Here is a 22,021-nt window from a genome sequence, read left to right on the forward strand (position 1 = left end):
AATCCAACGTTCTCCTCCTGCTCCAAATGGCTTGAACCCGCAAGCCTTGCTACATTCCTGCCTGTTGGGTGCACGACCAGCTGCCTCACCACAGGTCATCACACCTCTCACCCTGTTAATCACAGTGATTTGAGTGTTAACTTTCACTGACACCCTCTGCAGTCAGAATCACCTGGTGCACATTTGCCTTTTTCTCCCCCAAAGCTTAAATATTCCTTGCCAACCCTTCCAGACTTGTAAGTTGCACCTCTTTTAGAAGATAAAATGTTTCAATAAATGAGAGTACTGTTAACAGCCTATCTGGCTTTTCTAATCCTTTAAGAGTTAAAATCTTAATAAGTGAATTGCATCATGTGGGTGCATCTGCTTATCACTTCTCTACAGCATAATGAGGATTTTTAGCTATTAAAGGAGGTTTAAACCATTTGTATTATTATTATCTTTATGACTGGCCAGCAGCACAGCAGCCAACTCAGAAATAATTCTAAATGAATGTTTCCAAGTGGAAACTTGGAATTTGAATTCAAATGACCTTACCTCTTTTTATTATTATTTTTATTCTTTCCTGTATGCGTTTTTCATCTTGCTTATTCTTAATTCCTTCAGTATTTATTACTGCAATAAGCTTAATCCTGTAAACTTGCGCACCTGAAGTGTGGGACTCATAAATATTTCTGCAGCTTCTCTGGGGTAAATCAGATGGAATTGGATCTCCCATTGCCTCATGGGAAAAAAGTAAATTAAAAAAAAAAAAAAAAAAAGACAATTGGGTGTTGATGAGTTTATGTCTCTGCTGCCCTTGAATAATGCTCTGTCCTTTTGCTCTACCCCAGGCTGAGTTCTCTGAGCTGAACCTGGCTGCTTATGTCACCGGTGGCTGCATGGTGGACATGCAGGTCATGAGGAATGGCACCAAGGTGGTAAGGTGAGTAGTACCAACTTTTCTTGAAAACTGGATTTTCTGGAGAGACTTGAGAGCAAGCAGGATGATTTCAGGCTCTGGCTGGTATTAGAAGGAGAACAGTTATGATGATCTGGAAGTTTCCCAGAAGAGATGGAAAGTCTGATTTGATACTAGTGGTTTTGTACCAGGTCTCAATTGCACATTGTGCCATCTAGTCATTGCTTCCAGTCCAGATCCTTCATCCCTCATCTTTAGGCTCTTTTTAGTCTTACATCTCCTAATAAAGGGGAGATGATTAATCTTTATTTCTGTTCATTTATGTCTCCTGTTCTACCAACCATCTTTCACTGTAAACAGTGCCTTCCACTCATTAGTCTACCTGTGTAGATCCTGATGCTGGTAGACTGTTACTGCAATAAACACAAAGCCCTTCTATGAATACGTCTTCTCTTCCCAACTTGCCCCTTAAATCTCACCTCTTTTGCATTAGATTCTCTATGCTTTAGCCTTACTCTGATATATATCTCACAGGTAATACCTTATCATTTGGTAATGATTTTCCCTGCTAACATTACTTCATAATTTGCAGTAGCTGCAAAGATTCTTCCTGAGCAATGCTTTCCCAATTACACATCCAATTCACTTTATTTCTATTTTTATTTCACATTGTTTCTTTTCTTTTGGACACCAGAGTGCCTGCAGTTTTGACTTGTTACTGGTGCTATACAAAGAGCAGCGTAGGAAGTCATATGGAAGATATGATGGAAAAATGCTGTTTACAGGGCCTTGATACTACCTTCCACTTTATTATTTGCAAGTCTACATATTTATTAGTTTCTGTCATTAAATCTTTCAACTCTATATTTTATTTTTGACACAAAAGCTTTTCCCTATTTGATTGAAATTTCATTGCCAGTTTCCCAATCCATTTTTCTAGCCTCCCTACTTCATTTTCTACATTTTCTACATTTCTACATACACTTTTTGATGTATATGACATCTTGAAATTTAATGATGTTCACACATTTAATCAACACTTTTGTTTATTTGCTTCTTGTTCAGAAATAGAGTTACAAATATATAAGATATAATGCAGGGAGATTTTTGAAAGGGATTATTAGAGCATATGAAAAATGGCGATTCTGACAGTGCTGAGCTCAGTTTCATTTCTCAGGACAACATTTCCAAAACAGTGCTTGTCATTGTCAGTTAGCTGTGACTGTGGTCCGTGAATTCATTACAGGCCTTGACATCTCTCAGAATGTCCACAAGTCTCCATTCTTTCTTTGGCACAGTTACAAGAGTGTCTGCTAAAAACTGTAAATGTCAGGTCTGTTATATCCATTTGCTTTCTTTCAGTCCATGAATGTCTGTTTCTCAGTTAAAGTCAGCAAATGTCCTATGAACCTACCACTGGAGCATCCATCAGACGGTACACAGTGCTAATGCACTCTTTTGTTCACTTGCTCACAACGCTGGAAGGCTTCCCAAGAACCATTTCCTAGGTTGATCACATCTTCATTTTCCTTCCCATGCTTTTCCTCCCAAAGCCATTCATGTGTCTAGTAGAAAATTCATCAGCTATTAAACTGAAACTGAAGACAAAATTTATTTCACAGGAGTGTCTGAAGCACGGTGTTCATGTTTCTGCTCCTGGTTAATACACATATATAAAAACTAACCTCGTGTGGCTATTTATATATGAAGTATATATTTATATATATGTAAATGTAAATTTTTCTGTGAGTGGCAGCAGTTCAGCTTTTTGTGTTTACATCTGTGAGTGCTTATGGAAGAGGAGGATTTGCTTCTGCCTGTGTAGAGATGTGTATAGCATTTCAACACATCAAACTACCGTCGATGCTGTAGCCTCTGGGAGCACAGAGAGGTGGCAGATTGGTCTAAAAATAGTAAATACATTACAAGCCAGTGGAATTTAAATCAATGAAACAATAAACACTTAAGAGTAATAATAAAACAACTACTGGGATTTTCTCTCCAGTCTTGTGTAATGTTAATTGAACTCTTAGCCTATTAAATTATGTCATATTGCAGCAGATCTCCTACCTCCTTTAGACTGGGGACTTTCTGTCATATGGTAGAAGGAAAACTCTTTCCTTCCTGATCTCTTGATCCCTTCTGCCACCTTAGATTTAAGTCGTTCTCATACACCCTGTGTAAACTGATTTGAGCTTCACAAAGAAAGGGCTGTAGCTCTTTTACCTTCTTTTGTTGAGAAGATACAATCGTTGTCAATTAAAGAGAGCAAGGAACTGGAAGTATATAGACTTTCACAACTACTAGCCCGTGTATCTTTAAACAAGAAACTACCTAATAAGTTTGCGAACAACATAACTGAAGCATGCATCATTTTTCTTGCTTAAATTTTGTAAAAACGTATCTCCCAGTGTTCAGTTTTGCAGCAACAGAACTCCTTTATATATCTATTAAGTTCTGCACATCTGTAGTATAGCATGATTGAGGCAGTCTCATTGAAATGGGATGCTGGAGATAGAGAATATTATAAATCTGCAAAATTGCATGTGTTTCGCTGTGCCATTTCCACCACGGTACACAATGCCTCCATCAGCACTCCATTCAGCAAGCTTTATTCATAGTTAGAAAACAAAGAGCTTGTGATAGAACATCTCACTAATTTTCCACCATTTCCCTATTTCAGTGTGTGACCTCCTGCCTCAAGTCTTGACTGGGAACAGAGCAGAGGGATGAGCAGGGCACTTGGGGCTCAGTCAGAGAAGCTTCTGTGTCTTGGTCCTTGTTATCCTGGCACTTCTTTGGGTACAGTTGGCATCAGAGATTCCCCAGTGAAATCTCAAATGTGGGAAACAGGAGATGGTACTCGTTCATCCCAGAAAATCTCTCACTGACTTAGAGTGACCCCTTCAACTGAGAAACGGCAGCCTTTCTGGGTGCAATGAATGGACCATTGTGAAGTAATTAAGCAGTGTGGAAAAAAACTAAGCATGGGTGATGCCTGCTTTTATATCATTTGGGTGGATCCTTTATCTTCCTTCCAAAGCATCCACTACTTCCTGTTTTACAGACCTACAGACATATATGCACACACACACACTCATACTAAACTGTCTGGAGTCTAATGTACCTTTGAAAGCTCTTAGGTTGTGTCATCTCTACTGAGTTTAGATGTAAAGAGTGGGATTTTTGTTTCCATTTGTTCTTCATTTCCCTGAAGGGCCTTTTTTACCAACATTTCCATAGTGCAAAGAGGCTGTCAGTGCTGGCACTGCACCCATTCTGAGGTGCATTTATACTTTCAGGATATTATAAAAGTGTCTCAGTATAAATGAGAATTTGAGCTGTCTCTGCTTCTGACAACACTTAGACTACTAAACTATGATCTCAGCCTCTGCATTAGATTAAACACAGTTTTCTGTTTGCCTTTTGGGCTTTACAAGGCTTCAGCTATTAATTCCAGTGGATGTGGGCAGGGATATGCCTTATATAAGAAAACTGGACAGTTTTCTTATATAGGGAATACTAATGTCTCTGAGAGCATTACAGGCTTTTAAGGATATAAATTAATCATGGGCCAGACTGCTCTCATCTCCTGTCTCCCTGTGGAGCTGGCTCTGTTGCCATTGGGGATGATCATCAAGGGCAAAAATTGGTATCATCATCAAGGCCACATTTTGGTATGTCTACATGGGACCTACCACTGTGAAGTTCTGTTGCAGACCTCACTGTAGCACCACAGTACAACGGCTGATGGACTAAGAGGTGCCCATCATCTGGATCAAGAGGCCCTGTGTGAAGCAACAGCCCTGGCAAGTGGAAAGGGGTGACAAAATAGACAGAGAAGCAGAGAGAAGCCAAGCATATGGGACAAACCCTTTCTATGGGAAAACCCCAGAAATGGGGTGGCATTTAATCTTTCAGGCCTCCCCTGAATGTAGCTGCTCAGTATAAAATGGGTCCCAATGAGATGCATCCAGAATCCTGAGGGAATTAGCTGATGTAGTCACCAAACCACTCAATGATATTTGAAAAGTCATGGCAATCACATGAAATCCCCGGTGACTGGAAAAAAGACAACATCACACCCATTTTTAAGAGTGGTAAAAAGGATGACCTCAGGAACTACTGACCTGTCAGTCTCACCTCTGTGCTGGGAAAAGTTGAGCAGCGGATCCTCCTGAAAGCTATGCTAAGGTACATGGAAGAGAGGAAGGTGGTATGGGAGAACAAGCATGGCTTCATCAAAGGCAAATCCTGCTTGACTAACCTAGTGGCCTTTTATGATAATATATTGCATTAATGGACAAAAGAAGAGCCTCTGTTGTCATCTATCTGGACTTCAGTATGGTCTTTGACACAGTACTCCACAACATTCTTCTTTCCAAATCAGAGAGGTATTGATTTGATGGGTGGAGTGTTCAAATGGTAAAGAACTTGCATCTAAAAGGGGGCCATAGGAAAGAAAAGGACAGATTCTTTAGCAGGGACTGTGATGATAGAACAAGTGGAAATGGTTTCAAGCTTAGAGAGGGGAGATTTAGGTTAGATATGAGAAAAAGGTTTTCTACAGTAAGGAACAGGTTGCCCGGAGTTGTTTTGTTGCCTCATCCCCGGAGACTTTCAAGGTGAGGTTGGTAAAGACCCTGGGCAACCTGATCTAGCTGCGGTGCCCCTGTTCATTGCAGGGAAGTTGGACTAGATGACCCATAATGGTCCCTTCCAACTCTAAGGTTTCTATGGTTCTAAAAACCTATGTGTTATCCAGCTCATCCTGGGTGCTGTGCCTTCATCACTCACAGCTGTAGTGGGTCATGAATGTTCTGTTTCTTCCATTTGTTCCTCTAACTAGCACTGTTTTCAGCTATTCAGTGCTTATACTAAGCTCTGTGCACTGATAGCATGTCATCTGCCTGTTGAATCACCATCCTACATACACAAAGATCCAAAAGTGCTCTTTTTTTCCCAAAGGGAACTTTGATGAAAAGATGAGTACAACCACAGCACATGGAAACAAATCCTTTTTCACTGGGGAATTCGGAGCTGTAGTTCACGTCTTCTCTTCTGAGAGAGGCACCCAGAACTGTTGACAATACATGGAACTGGAACATTAACTCTTTAACTCCCAGTACACTACATGATGTTGTGATGTGGAATACTGATAACAAAAATCATAAAACCACAGCAGCTGCACATCGCTAGGAAGTGGACATTTTCTTGTCTCTTTAAGACCATTCTTTCACAGGAGCTAGTGATTCCTCACAGTTCTTCTACCAGCAGATATCCAGGAAGGTCATGACAGTAGCTGATCCTTGTTGCTGGTGTAGGACATATCAGTAGGTTGTAGGTTGCCATCCAGCTTCTTGCCTTCAAGGAATTTTGTGTCAAGAAAGAACTATGTTGTCCCTACCTTTTAAAATTTAACTCTTGATTTAACTGGGAGACTCTCAGAAAATGTCTTTTTTGTTATTTATTTGTTGCTTTAAAATTCTTCAGATTTCTGCAGAAATGCATGATGAAGGGAAAAATTGATTGGGAAGGTTTAGGTCCCTAGGAAAAAAAAAAAGAAGAAGAAGAAAAATATATTGATCATATAGTTCTCCCAAGATTCATGTGCCACAAGGTACAATCTGTGCTATATACATGCTATACATATATATAACACTGAGCAACGTTTGGGAGATAATTTTGTATCACTGACATGGCAATTTGTATTCTAATTGGAGACGGGGTTGTGTAATCACATGTGAGCTTTTAGAAGTGTACTTAAGACAAAACGCCAAAGTCCCAAATGGCCGTTTCCCTCACCAACATATTCTGCAGAGAAAAAGGACTGGCATAAAGAAATAAGTAGTCTGGATCCTGGCAAGCTGCAGTCACACGTGAATCAAATCATCACCTCCAATAAATGTCTACAAATGGAGAAATGATTCCTATGTGGGTGAGGATAATGTCTTCCTGCTCCTCACCTGCCTGTTCCCCTCTTCTATTTTAAGCTGGAAATAACAAAGAGCAAGGAAGTTATAATGTGCTTATTTACTTATTCTCAGTTGCCTCCACCTCAGCTCCTGCTGCTGACCAGCTGCTTGGAGGCCTACTTCTCCCACTGGGGCTTACTGATCTCCCAGATGAATAATGTCCCCCTTCACCTCCCTAGCAGCTGGCACCCATCTGACATGCAGGCAGGATGCTGACAGTTATTGGGAAAACATTTGGCCTGCAGACAGCTGCCAGAAAGCAAGTCACTCTGAGCAGACAGGGGTGGGGAGCATCTCCGAGACTAAACTGTTCCCTGGCCCCTTTCACATTTACAGTAATCCTTTCCAATAAAAAGTGTGTTGCCAGGGGCTTAGAGCACTCATTAATTAGTTAATCCTGGACTGAACACAGGAATGATTAAGAACTGTTGTAGATTGTTTCAGTCTTGATCAGCTATTTTTTCCAATTCTGCCTTAGTTTGTCTCCTTTATGCATGCTTTTTACTATGGCTTTGTCTAGGAAAGGACAAATGGAGATGTTAAGGGCGAAGTCATGCTGCACCTGTACAATTCTCATCAAGTTAGAGCCTCATTAGCAATCCACTGCTTGGACAGAGTGCAGCCTCAGCAAGCTGTTGGATGGCAGCAAGTTGGAGAGTGAGAAGACTTCATGGGCTACTGAACCACTAGGCACTAGTGATGAAGTATCCTAATGGCTCACTGGGCATTAGTAAGAGTATAGCTAATGAGACACTGTTCACATCTGAAGTACTGAGTCCAGCTGTAAGCACCCTCCAGTTTAAAAAAGACACTGGTGGACTAGAGTGATGTTGACTGGAAGCTCATAAGGATGATTGGTCAAATACTCGGGGATCTTCATCCTTGGAAATATTCAAAATTTGCCCAGACAAGACTTTGATCAACCTCTTGTAACTTTAAATGTTGTCCTTAAACGAGCAGTGTATTGGACTAGATAATCTCCAGAGATCCTCTCTGACATAAATCTGTGCTGTTGGAAAGTACCTGGATCTCCTTCTGTGAAGGCTTTGATCGCATGTGTTTTAAAGGCAAGCTGCTGTTGGAAGTGTGACTGTTATTTCCCTGACACATCAACAGGATCTACATGCTTTTCTTCGTCAAGGTCAATCAGTATTCAAGTAAAACACGTAAGAGACTTCAGAGATTGCAACAGTAAATGTTGGAGCGTGTATGATGTGATTTTATAGCTCACTAACTATCGGTCTGTTGCTGAGTAGCAAATTAGAGCCTCTGATCAGAGCCAAGGTGTCCTTGTCTGTATTTATACAGTTACTGGTCCTACTGCAACCATGCCTCCTGTTTCCTGCTGCTTTTTCTACACTGATCTCTCCCACATCCCATGGCTTTCCCCAAGACATTTCTTGATCACACTGTCACAAAAGACTCCATGTTCCTCTCCTTCAGCCCTGTAAAGTTGGACCTTTCTCTGTTCTGTGATACTTTCTTGTTTCTCAAGAACCAGCTCTGCCTAATCTTACGTTCATTCTTTCTTTGAATAAACACAGCAATGTTTACTCCTTTCTGTGGAAAATGACATCATGAGGTTAAGACTGAAAGAGATTTTTTTATTAGCAAATTACCCATTGCACCATAACATCCAATATAACATGAACATGTAAGATTTCTTCTTACTTTTCAGTAACTTAATACCATTAACACATGGGTAAGGCAAAAATAAATAAATAAATGAAACACTCGTTCCTATTTATAAATGCCATTTCAATTAGCTCTCAGATACCTGAGGCACTGCATATTTGGAGGGATTACTGCTCTTCTCAGGTAGTTGCAGTCACTTAGTGTTTGGACTTGTGCCACCAAAGCTTGCCTGAAGGCTCCATTAATTCCCAATAATGTAAAACTTGTTGTATCATATTGCATAATTACACACTTTTCTTCCTCTCCCTTGCATGCCAAGCTGATAGGAAAGCTGTAGAAGACAACTTAGTAAAAAATGTGCTCATTAATAGGAAGTGTCAGCAAATTGAGTAAAGTCTCTTTGAATAACGGAGAAGTGGCAGATCCTGAAATAAGGATATCCCTCATCAGTGTCCAAGGAAGATCTTTTCCTTTTGATATGAAGTGCCTTTTAAGACAGGCACTCTTCAAGAAAGAGCAGGAGAGCCCATCCTCCTTCCAGAGCATAGGCAAAAATTGCTTTGAATTCTTCATGGTGCTGAGGTATCTGAGTTGGCTGAAGATGTCTGTTCACAGTTGGAGATGGAAGGGATTCTTCAAGGATATTTTGACAACATCCTCTATTCTTGTATGTTCTTTCTTCATGCCCATCAAGCTCTTTGTGCTTCAGAGAGAATAGCTGAAGAGCCAGGAAACAAGCTCAATTCTTGTCTATAATCAGAAATAAGAAATAGGAAATCTCCTTTAGGCACAAAGTCTCCCAGCAGGATTTGCTGTTATCATCTCTTCTCTATCCATTCAGTGGCTAGAGACTTGTTTTCTGCAGAGATATGTTAGTTCAGAGCTAACAAGATTCTTCTCTTATTGTTCAAGAAGTTAGACCCAGAGTCACCAGAATACCAACTGCTGTTCCTGAGATGGTTAACATTCATAGTCATCATCAGTGATCTCTTAAATTATGTTCCTTCACTTATGATGACACCATTACCGAGACAGATAATGCTGTCACAGACTTTAGAGTACATGAGTATTCTGTGGTCAGATCTCTTCCTTCCTTTAAAGTATTAGGTATTTTGGATCCAGGCTTTATACTTGGATTGGTCTCTGAAATATAGTTTTACCACTAAGAAAGAAAGAAAACTTCCAAGTACATTGGAATGAGTTTTATAGAGAGTTTGTTAAATGAAACTAGCATTTCACACAGCTGCATCAGACTCCAGGCTCAGGATTGACAGCACCAGCAACATCCCTTCCAGACACTCATCAGCATCCAAAGTGACTAACTTTGACAATTGTTGTCTGGTTTCAGTTACCAGGAGGAGAGGCAAATTGAGTGGCTGCCATGGTCTATGGCTACCTTTGGGGACAAAGAGACAATCATTGTAAAGGGAGAAAGAGTCTTGGACACCTCTAAGAATTGCTTCTCCCAAGGGGTGGCTAATTCTGTTGTGCACCACTAACAGGCTTGTGCCATCTGTGGCTGTGCCATCCATCAGAGTTTGCAGCCACATGAATTGAAAGGATTTCTCTTTTCCATCCCAGAGGAAAATGAAATCTCAGTAGTTGTTACATAGAATCACCAAGGTTGGAAAAGGCCTCTAAAATCATCCAGTCCAACTTTCCACCTATCACCAATATTTCCCACTTAATCATGTTCCTTAGTACAACATCTAAACGTTTCTTGAACACCTTCTGACTGCACCACATCCCTGGGCAGCCTGATCCAGCACCTGACTCTCTCAGAGAAGTATTTCCCAGCATTCAACATGAATCTCCCCTGGTACAACTTGGGGCCTCTCCCTCTATATATATAACCAGTCCTATTGCTGGTTACATGGGAGAAAAGGCCAACTTCCCTCCAGGTTGTTGTAGAGAGCAATAAGATCTAGAGAATACAAAGGGCTTGTGTTCCTGCCATTGCTCTTCTAGACCTGATGGGCTGGGGTGCTTAGGACCTCAGCACAGGAGGTGGTACTGACTTTGGCTCTCCCGATGGTTTTGGCAGCAGTGTTTCAAATGTGGGACTTCTGCCTAACCTCTCTTTCTGCCAAGGTTCTGAACTTTCTGTCGTATGAGATGGTATGGGGTTGGTTTGAACAAGCAAAAAAAGCAGTTTTACTGTTGGTTGTTTCAAATCCAAGACTCGCTATGTTAAAGATTTACACTCCAAGAATGAGGAGTAGCTTGCAAAAGTAATCTACAAAAAAGCATGAATCCTCTTGTGTGAATTAAGCCCTTTTCTCTGCATCTCACTTGTACTCCCATTATTCAGTTTTCACACTGCCATTCCTACCATGATTATTAATTTCCTTTTACTGCCTGCTATCCTTTCTACGCGCTCATCTCGCATTTTGCCACTGGTTTTGCCTTCCACTTCACAGACTCTGGGCTTTCTGGCTGCTGTTTATTCGCAGCTAGTCCCAGGCCCTGCACTCCTCTGCCTTGTTCTCAGTATCCATGGGAACATCGTCATTGTCCCATAGTGCAAAAGAGAGATTCAGCATCCACCTTCACTCTAGAGATTCACTCCTCATCTACTATGTGAAAGACTGCCCTGCCTTCCTACATGATGCAGAGCTTGAAAATGGGCTTTTCTACTTCTATTCTGTATTCTTGTGTCCATTTTCTAAGCTGAAAAGCTCTTTCTTTGCCAGGATCTGAAAAGACAAGAGCTGTTTTCTAAGCTTTTGGCTGGCAGAACTAAAGCTGCTAAAGGCAGCTTCCCAGCCACTGTGTTCTCCCCTCAGTGGGTGACGCTTCCTTACAGGCTTCCTTCCCATCATGGCACCATGTGCAGTCTGGGATGCTGGATAGATGTTCAAAGGAAAAACCAGGTTGGATATTAGGAAGAGCTCCTCCAAGAGTGGTGATGCATTGAAACAGGCTGCCTAGGGAGGTGATGGAGTCACTGTCTGTGGAGGTGTTCAAGATAGCTGTGAATGTGGCACTGACAGACATAGTGAGCATGGTGGGGATGGGCTGATGGTTGGACTAGAAGATCTTAGAGGTCTTTTCCAACCTAGATGATTTCATTATCCCTCTGGGGAGAGCAGAGCAGCAGCCTTAACATGGATGGCTAATTAACATGCATGGCTAATTATAGTTATTCCCTGAGTCAAGTCTGGGGAGAAGACCTGAGCCCCAAACAGGACTGGTTCCTTCTTCATCTGCTCTGTAAGCTAAATGAAGGAGGGATGTGCCTGAAGCTCCTGACATAGGCACTGCAACTCTTTTAGCAGCTCAATGGAGACATTGAGTCTAGTTCATAGGAAGCTGATGAATCCCTCCTGAGGACCTGTGCCTGCCTCCAGTTGCTTTCTACATGGCAAGTCCAGAAGAATGGAGCAGCCAAAGCTTTCCAAGATTTGGATTTGCTTGCTGTTTCTCAGCAGGGAGTCAATGCTTGCCTCAACAACATTGACACCAGGGAGGTCCATAAATCAGCTGCACAGTGATAGCACAGTTCTCCTGATGCTCATTATGCATCTTGCTGCTGGAGGAAAGTACCACCTTTGGTGCCAAGTACATTAGGGAACATGCTGGAGTTTAAAATACTCCACAGGAGGGAATCACAATGTTTCCAAAAGTTGGCCTCTTGCATCACAAAAGCAGAGCATGCTCCTTGCCATGCCTAGAGCAAGAACAAAAGCTCCAGGCCAACAAACAAAAAGAACAGCTCTAAAACAACAAAGCTGCTCTGGGTTCTGTATACAGAGTTTGTTGCCACAATCTGGCCCAGACTTACCATCTCCAATTTTCCTGCCAAAATGATGGAAATATAAATAGGGACCATAAACCCAAAGTATTTCCAGCTCATATATCCAAAGGATTGAAATTATAGTCTCTTAGCAAGGAAAACGTTCGAGGGTAGTGAGGTAATGGGACCTGGTTAAAGAGCTCATTTCTCTGAAAAACTTTAATACAGAATGGAATTTTTTCCAATGTCCTTGATGCAACCTTTGTTAAAGTATAAAATAATCCCCCATTTCAGAGGAAAAGACCCTTATATGCCTTCAAGAATGAACTGTTGAGCTCAATTTTGGAAAGTGTTTCTTTCCAGTTGCTGTTTCCAGAGATTTCTGAATGGCTACAAAAACACAGCATCAACAAGGAATGAGATCTGTCTGTTTGCAAGCAAATCTGTGTCCTCTTGGCTTACCTAGAAAGGGCCTCACTTTTCTGTTGATTTGCTGAGAGCTGCTGCTGTTGAACTATAGGAGTCCCAGCTCCAGACTTGCTAAATAATATTCTGGAAGTCCGCACCATGAATCACAGTGCTGGATTCTGCTCTGGACTCTGCTCATTTGATTAATTACATTACCATGCCTGCCTTTTATTTATTGACTCGCAGCCATAAGAGCCTGAGATGTGCTGCATGCGCAGTGAACTGATTAAAGGAGGAATGTATGTTAATGCATGGATGTGTACAATAGCTTTTTGAAATCCCTCATGATCTTCCCACCCACTGGGCATTCCTTCAATATCAAGTTCAATCGTCAGGAAACAAATTTGCTCCCTCATCTGCGTAGCACATTGCAATGAGCTTGCCAAATATGGCCAAGCTTTTTGAAAGAAAAGAGAATCCCCCCACCCGTGAATTTATGACCCTTGGCTCCCACGTGTGCCTTGTTCCTGTGCATGCCTCAGCGATATGGAAACTGCAGCAGATCTGTTTGACCTCTTCCTACACTCTCATATTTGCAGCTATGTTGGATTTTTGCTTTTTTTCATTGAGACTAAGGTGTGGTTTTTTTTATCTGTTTTGTTACTTTCTAACACAAGCAACACGTGAGGAAAGGCACAATGATGACAACATACATTAATGAAAATTAAAGAGGAAAAACAGAGAAGAATCAGGGAGAGGCTGGAAGTGTTGCTGAATGTGGAAAGTAGTATTATTCCTCTGCTCTCTTCCAGGTCCTTCAGACCTGACTTTGTCCTGATCCGACAGCACGCCTACAGCATGGCACTAGGAGAGGACTTCCGCAGCCTCATCATCGGTCTCCAGTATGGTGGCATCCGCACGGTCAACTCCCTCTACTCTATCTACAACTTTTGCAGCAAACCATGGGTGGTAAGTGATGATTCAGCTATGCTAATTGTCAGCACTGCAAAGTAGGTATCTGGCACCGATACAGCACTGTAGTGGAAATGCTAAGTTATGACCTGAACCAGTGATTGAGCACTTGGTGGTAAGGCAGGGACAACCCAGAGGAGCTCAGCTGCATGCAGTGCACCTGAGTGACGAGGAGGGGTGGAGTCAGGATCCACCCCTTGTCTGAGGGTTGGCAATGGAGGCAAGGGTCTTTTGCTGGAGTTTCCTACCTAGTGGCGGAGTTCCAAAGGTAAGTACTTTTTCTTCTTTTGTTTCTGTGGCTTCTGCATTTGAGCTTGTTTTCTTTTGCTGCAGGGTAGGATTGTGCCACCCTGCTACTATTGCTGTGCTTTCTGTCATATTACAGCACTACAGCATTACAAGCACTAAGCTCAGCTTTTGGGATTGTTTCATAGGAGCTGGATTCTTTGGTGCTAAAACCACTATCCCAGCCACTAAAGCAATTTGGTAGGGAGTGTTAACAAAAAAAAAAAATATCAGCACTACTCATTTATGACATCTTGGTATTACTTGGGGCTTATTTCCTCACCCTGAGCAAGGCATGTTTTACCTCTTCCCAGACTCTTTGTGTCACAGACAGTTGTACAGTAGCACCTAGATTTCTTGTAGGACAGAATACTTGAATAGTAATAGATAATAGCACTGGAGATATCAGCAAAATGTATTTTATGCTTTCTTCCTCCTTTTTCTGAGTGATGCTTTCTTGAAAGGCAGGAGAAGTAGAGATGTTATCTTCAGCAAGTAAGTCTATCCATTTAAAATGATAAAGGCCGTGGGAAGATGCAGAAAGGGGGAAGAGTGCAGGCTCTCTCAGTGGTTTCAGGAAGAAATAGAAGTCTGTAATAGTGTTTTTTCATTCCGCCTGAAAGACTGTGTCCTGGAAACACCTTGATCTGAATAAATTCCTGGGAAGCACAACACTGTTTTAATATTCAAGGCCCAGCTGGATGGAACTTCGACCTGGTCTAGACAGAGGCATCCCTGCCTATAGCAGAGGGGTTGGAGCTAAGTCCCTTTCACCTCAAACCATTCTATGGTGATATTGTATGCTGTGAGCCGCCTTTACCTGTTCTTTAAATTTTGTCAGGTTCACCTGGAAATCTCAGGAAACCTTAAAACCAGATTTATTTTATAACAAACTCAAAGTCATCAAGAGCTGAAGCAGCTGGAGAGCTTGAGGAGTAAGACTGGCCATCATAGCACCTGCAGGAAAGAATAAGATCTGCTGCCTTTCTTCAGTGCAAATCTGGGTCTTCTAAGCAGTTTTATTGCCCTCCCTGATCACTGCTGCTACTAGAATGGGAATTTCCCCTGCATTGGTCTAGGTCTGAAGCAGGCAACTACAGGCTATGTGGATTTGACAAGGAGATTGTTCTTTCCAACGTACTGCCTCATGGAAAACTCAGATATGTTTGTAGGAATTCCCACTACTCATTGAACAAATATAGTTTGGGATGGGACTTAATGTTTACAGCAAGAGTTAACTGTCTTCCCTCTTTACTTAAGACTTTTTGGTTGTTGTTTTCTTGGAATAAAAAGTCTATTAGTCTTCAGACCCGTGGTTTAAGTCCAGATGAGGCCTGTAGTAACTCAGATGTTTCTTTCCATGACTGTGTAGTGTTGGATTTAACTCAATTCCTATCAAAAAGGTACTGGTATTGTTGAAAGTCTTCTTAATTTTCAATCTTTTTGCAATATTTGGAGTTTCCATTGAGACAAAGGCAGAGTCCTGCCTTACCCAAAAATGTTGCAGTGCTGTAATGCACTGGGAAGTCCAGGTCCTCATGTCCAGAAAAAAATAGAGTCACAGATCGCTAAGGTTGGTGAAGACCTCTGAGATGATTTAGTCCAATCATCAGTCCATCCCCACCATGCCCACTAACCATGTCCCTCAGTGCCACATCCACACAGTTCTGGAACACCTTTAGGGACAGTGACTCCACCACCTCCCTTTTACATCTCACTCTTCCATCCAGGTAGATGATGCATGTTTGCCCTCAGTCCCCATTTGAATCATGAGGGTTGCTGGGAATTGAAAGGAGAGGAAGAGAGAGGTAGTAGGTTCAGTACAAGCTGTTTTCTACAGTTATTCTGACTGTGAGCATGCTGACCCCAGTGACCAGACGAAAAGCCTGCACAATATGCTAGCTTTCGCTGAGAAGACCGCCATGTGGCCTATTCCATCTCATTTGTGGTTGGAGTCTGTCAGGTATCAGTCAACTGTTTTCAACTCATTCTTTTTAATTATGTTTTGTATGGTGTACAGGGGCCTCAAGATGTGGCAGGCCTATTTTTAAGAGTCTGAAGTGAAAGAAAACAAACTCAGCACACTGCAGAAAACTAAAAACTAAAAATAAAAAATGTAGGGCTGGCAAGGCAGCGTGGGATAAATTGGCTCTGCCGGTAATTCATGTCTAAATATGCTGGGTCTGGTTGTGCTGTGCCATGCTTTCCTCACAGGGAATACAGCTGGCTCAGACAACCTCCCAGATAAGTCAGAGAAACCACTTCCAAACACTTAGGTTTATAGAATGCCTCCTTTCTCCACTGCCCCGTGCACACATCACCTTCAAAGACAAATGATTGTAATGCACTAAAGTAATCTAACGCCTCAAATGGATCTGAGCTGGCTTTTGGCACAACTGAAATTTTATCAGATTAAGGTTAGCTCAGGTAGAGATTGCACTGGGCCATTTGAGGGCAGAAAGCCTCACTGGATGGAGAGTCAGATTTTTGTGATAGCTGGGGAGTGTGAGATAGGGACAGAGCACTTTGGTGCATGTTCTACTTTGATTGCAAAACAGGCATCTTGAAATAAGGCATCCGTTTAACAGAGATTACTGGAAAATTTTTGGACCTAAAACAGTTGAGGCGCATGAAGAAATGAAATTAAACCCCATGGGAAAATGTGCTTTTCACTCTCCCTTTTATTTTTCCAAAAACAGTTCCATTTCATAGAAATGTTTATGATTTTGTGGAGGGGGATGGAATGGAGACTGCTTTTTCTTGGCAATTTGCATCAGTGTTTTCTCAGCAACTGTAATTACAATCAGCTGAGTTTGGCCTTGAGTATACTCAAACATGCAGCCCTGCTTTTTAATGACATTTTCCAGTACTACACATTTCTTCAAAGGTTAAAATTTGCATTAAGCACAGGCACAGTTTGACATGCGCATTTCTGAAGGAAAAAGAAAAGAAAAACACAACAAAAATCAAACACTGTGAGGGGACCTCACACAGAGAGAAAGATCTAAGCCATCTAAGTTTTAAGATGATCACAGAACTATTGAGAAATAATGGTCTAACCATGTGAAACACAATGCTTTAACCATTCATAAATATATATATATATATATATATGGTTGTAAAAGTCATGATACAAAATCCAGTGGGAACAATGCTCGAAGTGTTGCATGCGAAAATGTCTGTAACTGTAAGACAGCTTTTGCATCTGTAAGACTGTAGGTAATTAGAAGTCTTGATGACAGTCATCTACAGAGTCCAAGTAGACTCCTAGCCAAGCTATTATGGACTGTAGAGGAACATAGGCTCCCTGGTGGCCTAAACATTTTAAAAATATGCAAATGGACTTGAGATGTTCTGAATGGATCTTCTTATTTCTCTGGAAAGATTCCATGCAAGTACCTTGAAACTAAGCAGCCAAGCAAGATATTTCCACTTGTTTATCTGTTCCAAGTGCCTCAAACCCTGACTTTGCCATATTGCCTTGCCCCATGTTTTGCTCTGCAGTCCGAATGCAATCTCATTAAAATCAGTGGAGCAACAGACAGTAAGAAGTGACACAAAAATGTGTAAGGAGCATTTATTTCTAGTTGGACTGCTGATGAGAACATTCCTATCCATCTAAAACGCACTGGGAGTGATGACTTGAGCTTTACCATCGGGTATCCAAGAGGATCCTGTACCATGCAACATGCATGTTTCTGCCAACTTATTGTCCAGTAAGTGCCAAGAAGGAAAAAAGGAAGTGACTCACAAAGGCCAATACCAAAGGCAGAAATTTTGCAGATCATTGAGACTCTCACTTGCATGCATCAAAAGTAAGCCCAAGGAAGAAGTTGGGATGCCACCTGTCAGCCACCCAGCTGTTCCAGTTATTATGTTTGTGCTGTTTTTCTGGTATAACACAGATCTTACCTCAACATCACAGTGTCTGTGGTTCAGCAAGTCTGCATTTGTGCGCAGTGAAGGACATGTGCTGCACACAGTGAAAGACATGTGCTGCTCACAGTCTGGGTGTTTTTCTTCCTCTCCCTGTCTCTGTTTCATTGTAAGTCCTGTTTGCTCACTTTGCTAGTCAAAACAGGGCTTTGTTTTTTCTTCTCTAGGATGTGCAGCTCTAGTACAAGTAGTAAAGAGAAGTAAACTGTCTTCCTTCCCCCAACATCAATACCTCTCTTGCCAACAATAATTATTCCACACAGGGAGTTTTTCTCTTATCTACTGATGCATATGAGGGGGTGGTGGTGTTAGTGATGGGATATGCCAGCTCTTGCTGTTTCCTGAGCTTTCTTAAATGCCACATTCTGACATATGAGATTAGCAAAAGGATTCTTCTAATTTGTTTGCAAATCTGCTGGCAGCTGCCCCTTCAGCATGTAGCCTGAGTCTGGCACACACCCTGCAGCTAAAGTTTTTTTCTTTTTTACATGCTGGTTGCACTTTTTTTTTCCTCACATAGATTGCTCTTTAACTTTCAAAGGGGTATTTCTTCTCAAGACAAGTTCCAGTTTCTTGCAGAGAATTGCTTTTGCTTAGACTAGCCCAGGAAGTGGGACAGGAGCTCTATCACAGTAGCTCTCTCTTTATCTGCAGTCTAACCTTGAAGTTGAAGCTTGGTACATTTGCTGCCTTTAGCCATTCCCCTGAAGTGCCTAGAACATGTAAGATCAGGCAGCCCATACTATTGGAAGAAAGTAGGCTTTCTCTTCTCTTCCCGGTTCCCCAGATGTCTGTTCCCTTCCCCTAAAGTATGTGTCACCTCCCTCCACTGATAAAGGTGACACAAAGATCGCCTTCAAGATGAATGCATCCCTAGCTTTAATGAGAAACTTGAAGGAACTTACATAAAGAACTTACAGTGAGACTTGGCCCAGACTGGGGGCCTTTTGTTAGTTTAACTCAATCTTACCACATTTCAGAGGACTTGGAAACTTGATGCTGTTTCTAAATCACTTTGCAAATAGGACACCAATGAGGAGTGAGTTCATCCATGTCTACCAGCTCAGCAGGAGCCAAGATTCTCACTTCTTGTCAAGCAATCCCCAATCACTTTATTCTCTCAACATTCATGAAAATAATCAAGCTACTGTATTCAGCCTCATTCCTTTCCTGCAAGACTGGTCTTACCACATCACTGACAGCACTGCCAGGTCAGCATTGTCCATGGGAACAGAGCTGTATCTCTTCAGAGGGGGAGGGGTGTAGCTAGATGCGTGATTCTGAAGAATCCCTGCTTTTGCTTCTAATATTTGGAGGTTTTCTAATATGTATGTCACTTCTTATTCCCTTTTCTGTACTAGATCTGTTTTGGAAAATTTTTCTATCATACTATCTCAAGATATCAGATTTCTCTTAGGCAGATTTGGTTGTTTTTTCCATCTGATCAATGACAGATTACGTAGGGAGGCTGCAGACAATGTATGTATTAGTCTGATTATTCAGATTGCCATTTTGGGGCAGGAACTCACTGTGCTAAACTTCTGTTGGGTCTCTGGAACATAACTAGAAATCAGAATACTCTTATCATGGGAAACTTTCAATCTGGCTGGGCACAATCCTGAATAACAAACAGTTTGTAACGATGATAATAATGGTGATAATGGGGAAGCTCCAGCTGACAGTCTGGGACGATGGCTACCTGGGACATGTAGGTGGGGCATGGCTAGGAGATGATGTCTCCTTTCTCCTGCTCTGTTTGGATGGATGCTGGGAGACCCTCAGTTCATAACAATTGCAAGTAGTGTCAATCGTGCTTCCTTGGTCTGGTGCTCAGACCTGGTGGTCCTCTTGTCAATTTTATCCCTTAGCTATTCTCTTTCCCTTCAGCACCATGGGTAGATGTGTCTTGCTTTACTTTGGCTATGGGACAGAGATGCAAGGAAAAGTTTCAGTTTTGTTTCTCTTTGCTCAGTAGTGGGGCACTGATTTTCCACCTGATCATGCCTCTAAGCCCTTTCCTCTAACAAGAAGGGCACCAACCTCTCCCCAGCCACCTCTGGGAAATTAATGCTTGTTCATAGTAAATCCATAACTAAATCCAAACTGACCCCCTTCTGTCTCCTGAACTCCTCTTCTTGGTCCAAGGTTGTGTATATTGTTCAGTTTGGCCCTGGGTAACTAGTGCAAGTTCTTAATTGTTTTTCTTCTCTTTGTTCAAGAAAGCAATGTGGGAAATAACATTTTTCATTTTTTTCACTTGCCTTCTTCACCAGTATCAGAACACTTTGCAGGCTTCCACCTGTTGCACAATAGGCCACTAACATCTACTCTCTCCCTTTTCTTTTTTTTTTTTTTTTTTGTCCCCCTCTGATCCCTCCCAAGTTCTCTCAGCTCATTAAAATCTTCAACTCGCTGGGTCCCGAGAAGTTCCCTCTCGTGGAGCAAACTTTCTTCCCGAGCCATAAGCAGATGGTGAGTACCTGTGCTTTCTTCTGATTCCAGCATGAGTGGGGGAGAAGCAGTAAATGTGATTTGGGCATGAGAGAACGCTAGGTATGCTGTGGAGAGCCTCAGTTTTTGCTTACAGAGAATTTCTAGCTCAAAAGCAATATGCAAAAAAGCTCATGAAGTATGGATTAACTGTTTCCCCTCCTGTCACACTGGAGTTGTTTACGATACATAGGATGTCTGGGATATGGGCAGAAATAACAGTTTGTCTCACATTAGTTTGCTTGGTCTGTCATGAGGTTGTCATCCATGAAATACTTATCAGCTTGACTGGGTACTCAAAGAAAACTGAAGTTCCAAAAACAGAGGTTGTTTCAGCTTGTAGTGTTTACTTTGCCCAGTGGCTCTGATCTTCTTGCCAACACCGAAGTACCCAGTGTGTTGCATGGCTGCTGGGCACCATATCAACCTCTTAGGGCACCTTCCAAAGGGACATGCACAAATGCCCGCTGCATACTTGGCGTTAGTCCTGGAGAACATGAGTGGCTTCATTTAAAGCTGCTAGTACCTTGTTTCCTTTTGCTTACGAGGATAACTAGTCCTTGGTGAGTTTTCCTCCCAACTTATATGTGTGACTTAGTGACTCTCCCTGCCTGGCTGACAAGTTCACATGACCCTCTGTGTGAGAACCATGGCCCCATGTGTGAGCCATCCAGGCTTGTGTTCTGTGCTTGATTGCAAATGTGAGCAGAGTTGGCAGCCTGCGTGATAGGGTGTTATGGACCTGGCAGCAGAAACAAACACCCAGGGGGAGCTTCAGAATTCCAGAAGAAGCTTCACTTTTTTTCTTGTAGAAGATCCCACCAGTGCTCACTAGGTACCTGAAAACCTTGGAAGGCTGTTCTTTCATTTCTCTGCTCCAATACTCTGTGCACTCTAACTGTGCTATGGGGCCAGCAGCTCTTTCATATTTCACGTGTACGTGGTGAAGGTAAGTACAGTCATACTCTGAAACACTCAAGTATTGCAGTGATGAGAGTTGCATGAGCGTTTAAGACAAAGAAATGGATGGTCCTTACATACCGAGCTAGAGTTGGTTGCCAATCTTTAAGGCAAAGTAATTGATAAATCCTGTTGCATTTAATTCTCATTATTTATGAAGAGGGATTTGTGGCATGCATAGTGTTTTGGGGACAGTTGTGACTTCGGCCATCACTTCAGAAATGGTATTTTTGGAAGACTTGATTAAGCTTCTCATTGCAAATGTGTTACCTGGCAATTTATCGTTACATTTTTTTTGTCTCAAAATATGATTCTGTTGCATGTACACAACACATTTATAACCGTATCATAGTTTGGTTTAGTGAAGCACTGATCTTAATTTCACTTATTTGTCATCTCTATAACTTATCACCAGCTTGCAGATGCTATTGCTTACTTCCCAAAGAATACAGGAACCTTTTAAAGCTGTAGATAATATCTGAGCACACACTGTTGTTGACATGCAAGTTGAAGTAATCTGATTAAAATCAGTCACTTTCCAAACATTTACACAAGCAACAATCTACTTGGGCAAATTATGACCTGCTCTTCCCAGATTGGGGGCCTGCTTCTCTCTTCTGCCTGAGGGAGAAATGGAATGAGTCTACATAATTTCCCAAGATCTTCCTAGCTGTGTTTTCACAGTATCCGGGACAGAGAGAGTAAGCACTTAAGGCAAGCAAG

At 41.9% G+C, this 22,021-nt stretch overlaps 1 protein-coding gene across 2 annotated transcripts in view; it reads left to right on the forward strand.

Moving 5' to 3' along the window:
• SYN3 (synapsin III) overlaps positions 1 to 22,021 on the forward strand; it is a 175,146-nt gene that overhangs the window by 22,905 nt on the left and 130,220 nt on the right. The window contains exons 3-6 of one of the 2 annotated variants that reach the window (XM_042837827.1): positions 834 to 925; positions 6,236 to 6,238; positions 13,468 to 13,624; positions 20,231 to 20,320. In XM_042837827.1, coding sequence (XP_042693761.1) covers positions 834 to 925; positions 6,236 to 6,238; positions 13,468 to 13,624; positions 20,231 to 20,320 — 342 coding nt within the window. The remainder of the gene's footprint in view (positions 1 to 833; positions 926 to 6,235; positions 6,239 to 13,467; positions 13,625 to 20,230; positions 20,321 to 22,021) is intronic. The other variant, XM_042837826.1, reaches the window with a different exon arrangement.

Source organism: Centrocercus urophasianus, unplaced genomic scaffold (genome assembly GCF_019232065.1).
Source record: "Centrocercus urophasianus isolate 14NV4802_14NV808 unplaced genomic scaffold, USGS_Curo_1.0 seq_73, whole genome shotgun sequence".
Taxonomy (NCBI): domain Eukaryota; kingdom Metazoa; phylum Chordata; class Aves; order Galliformes; family Phasianidae; genus Centrocercus; species Centrocercus urophasianus.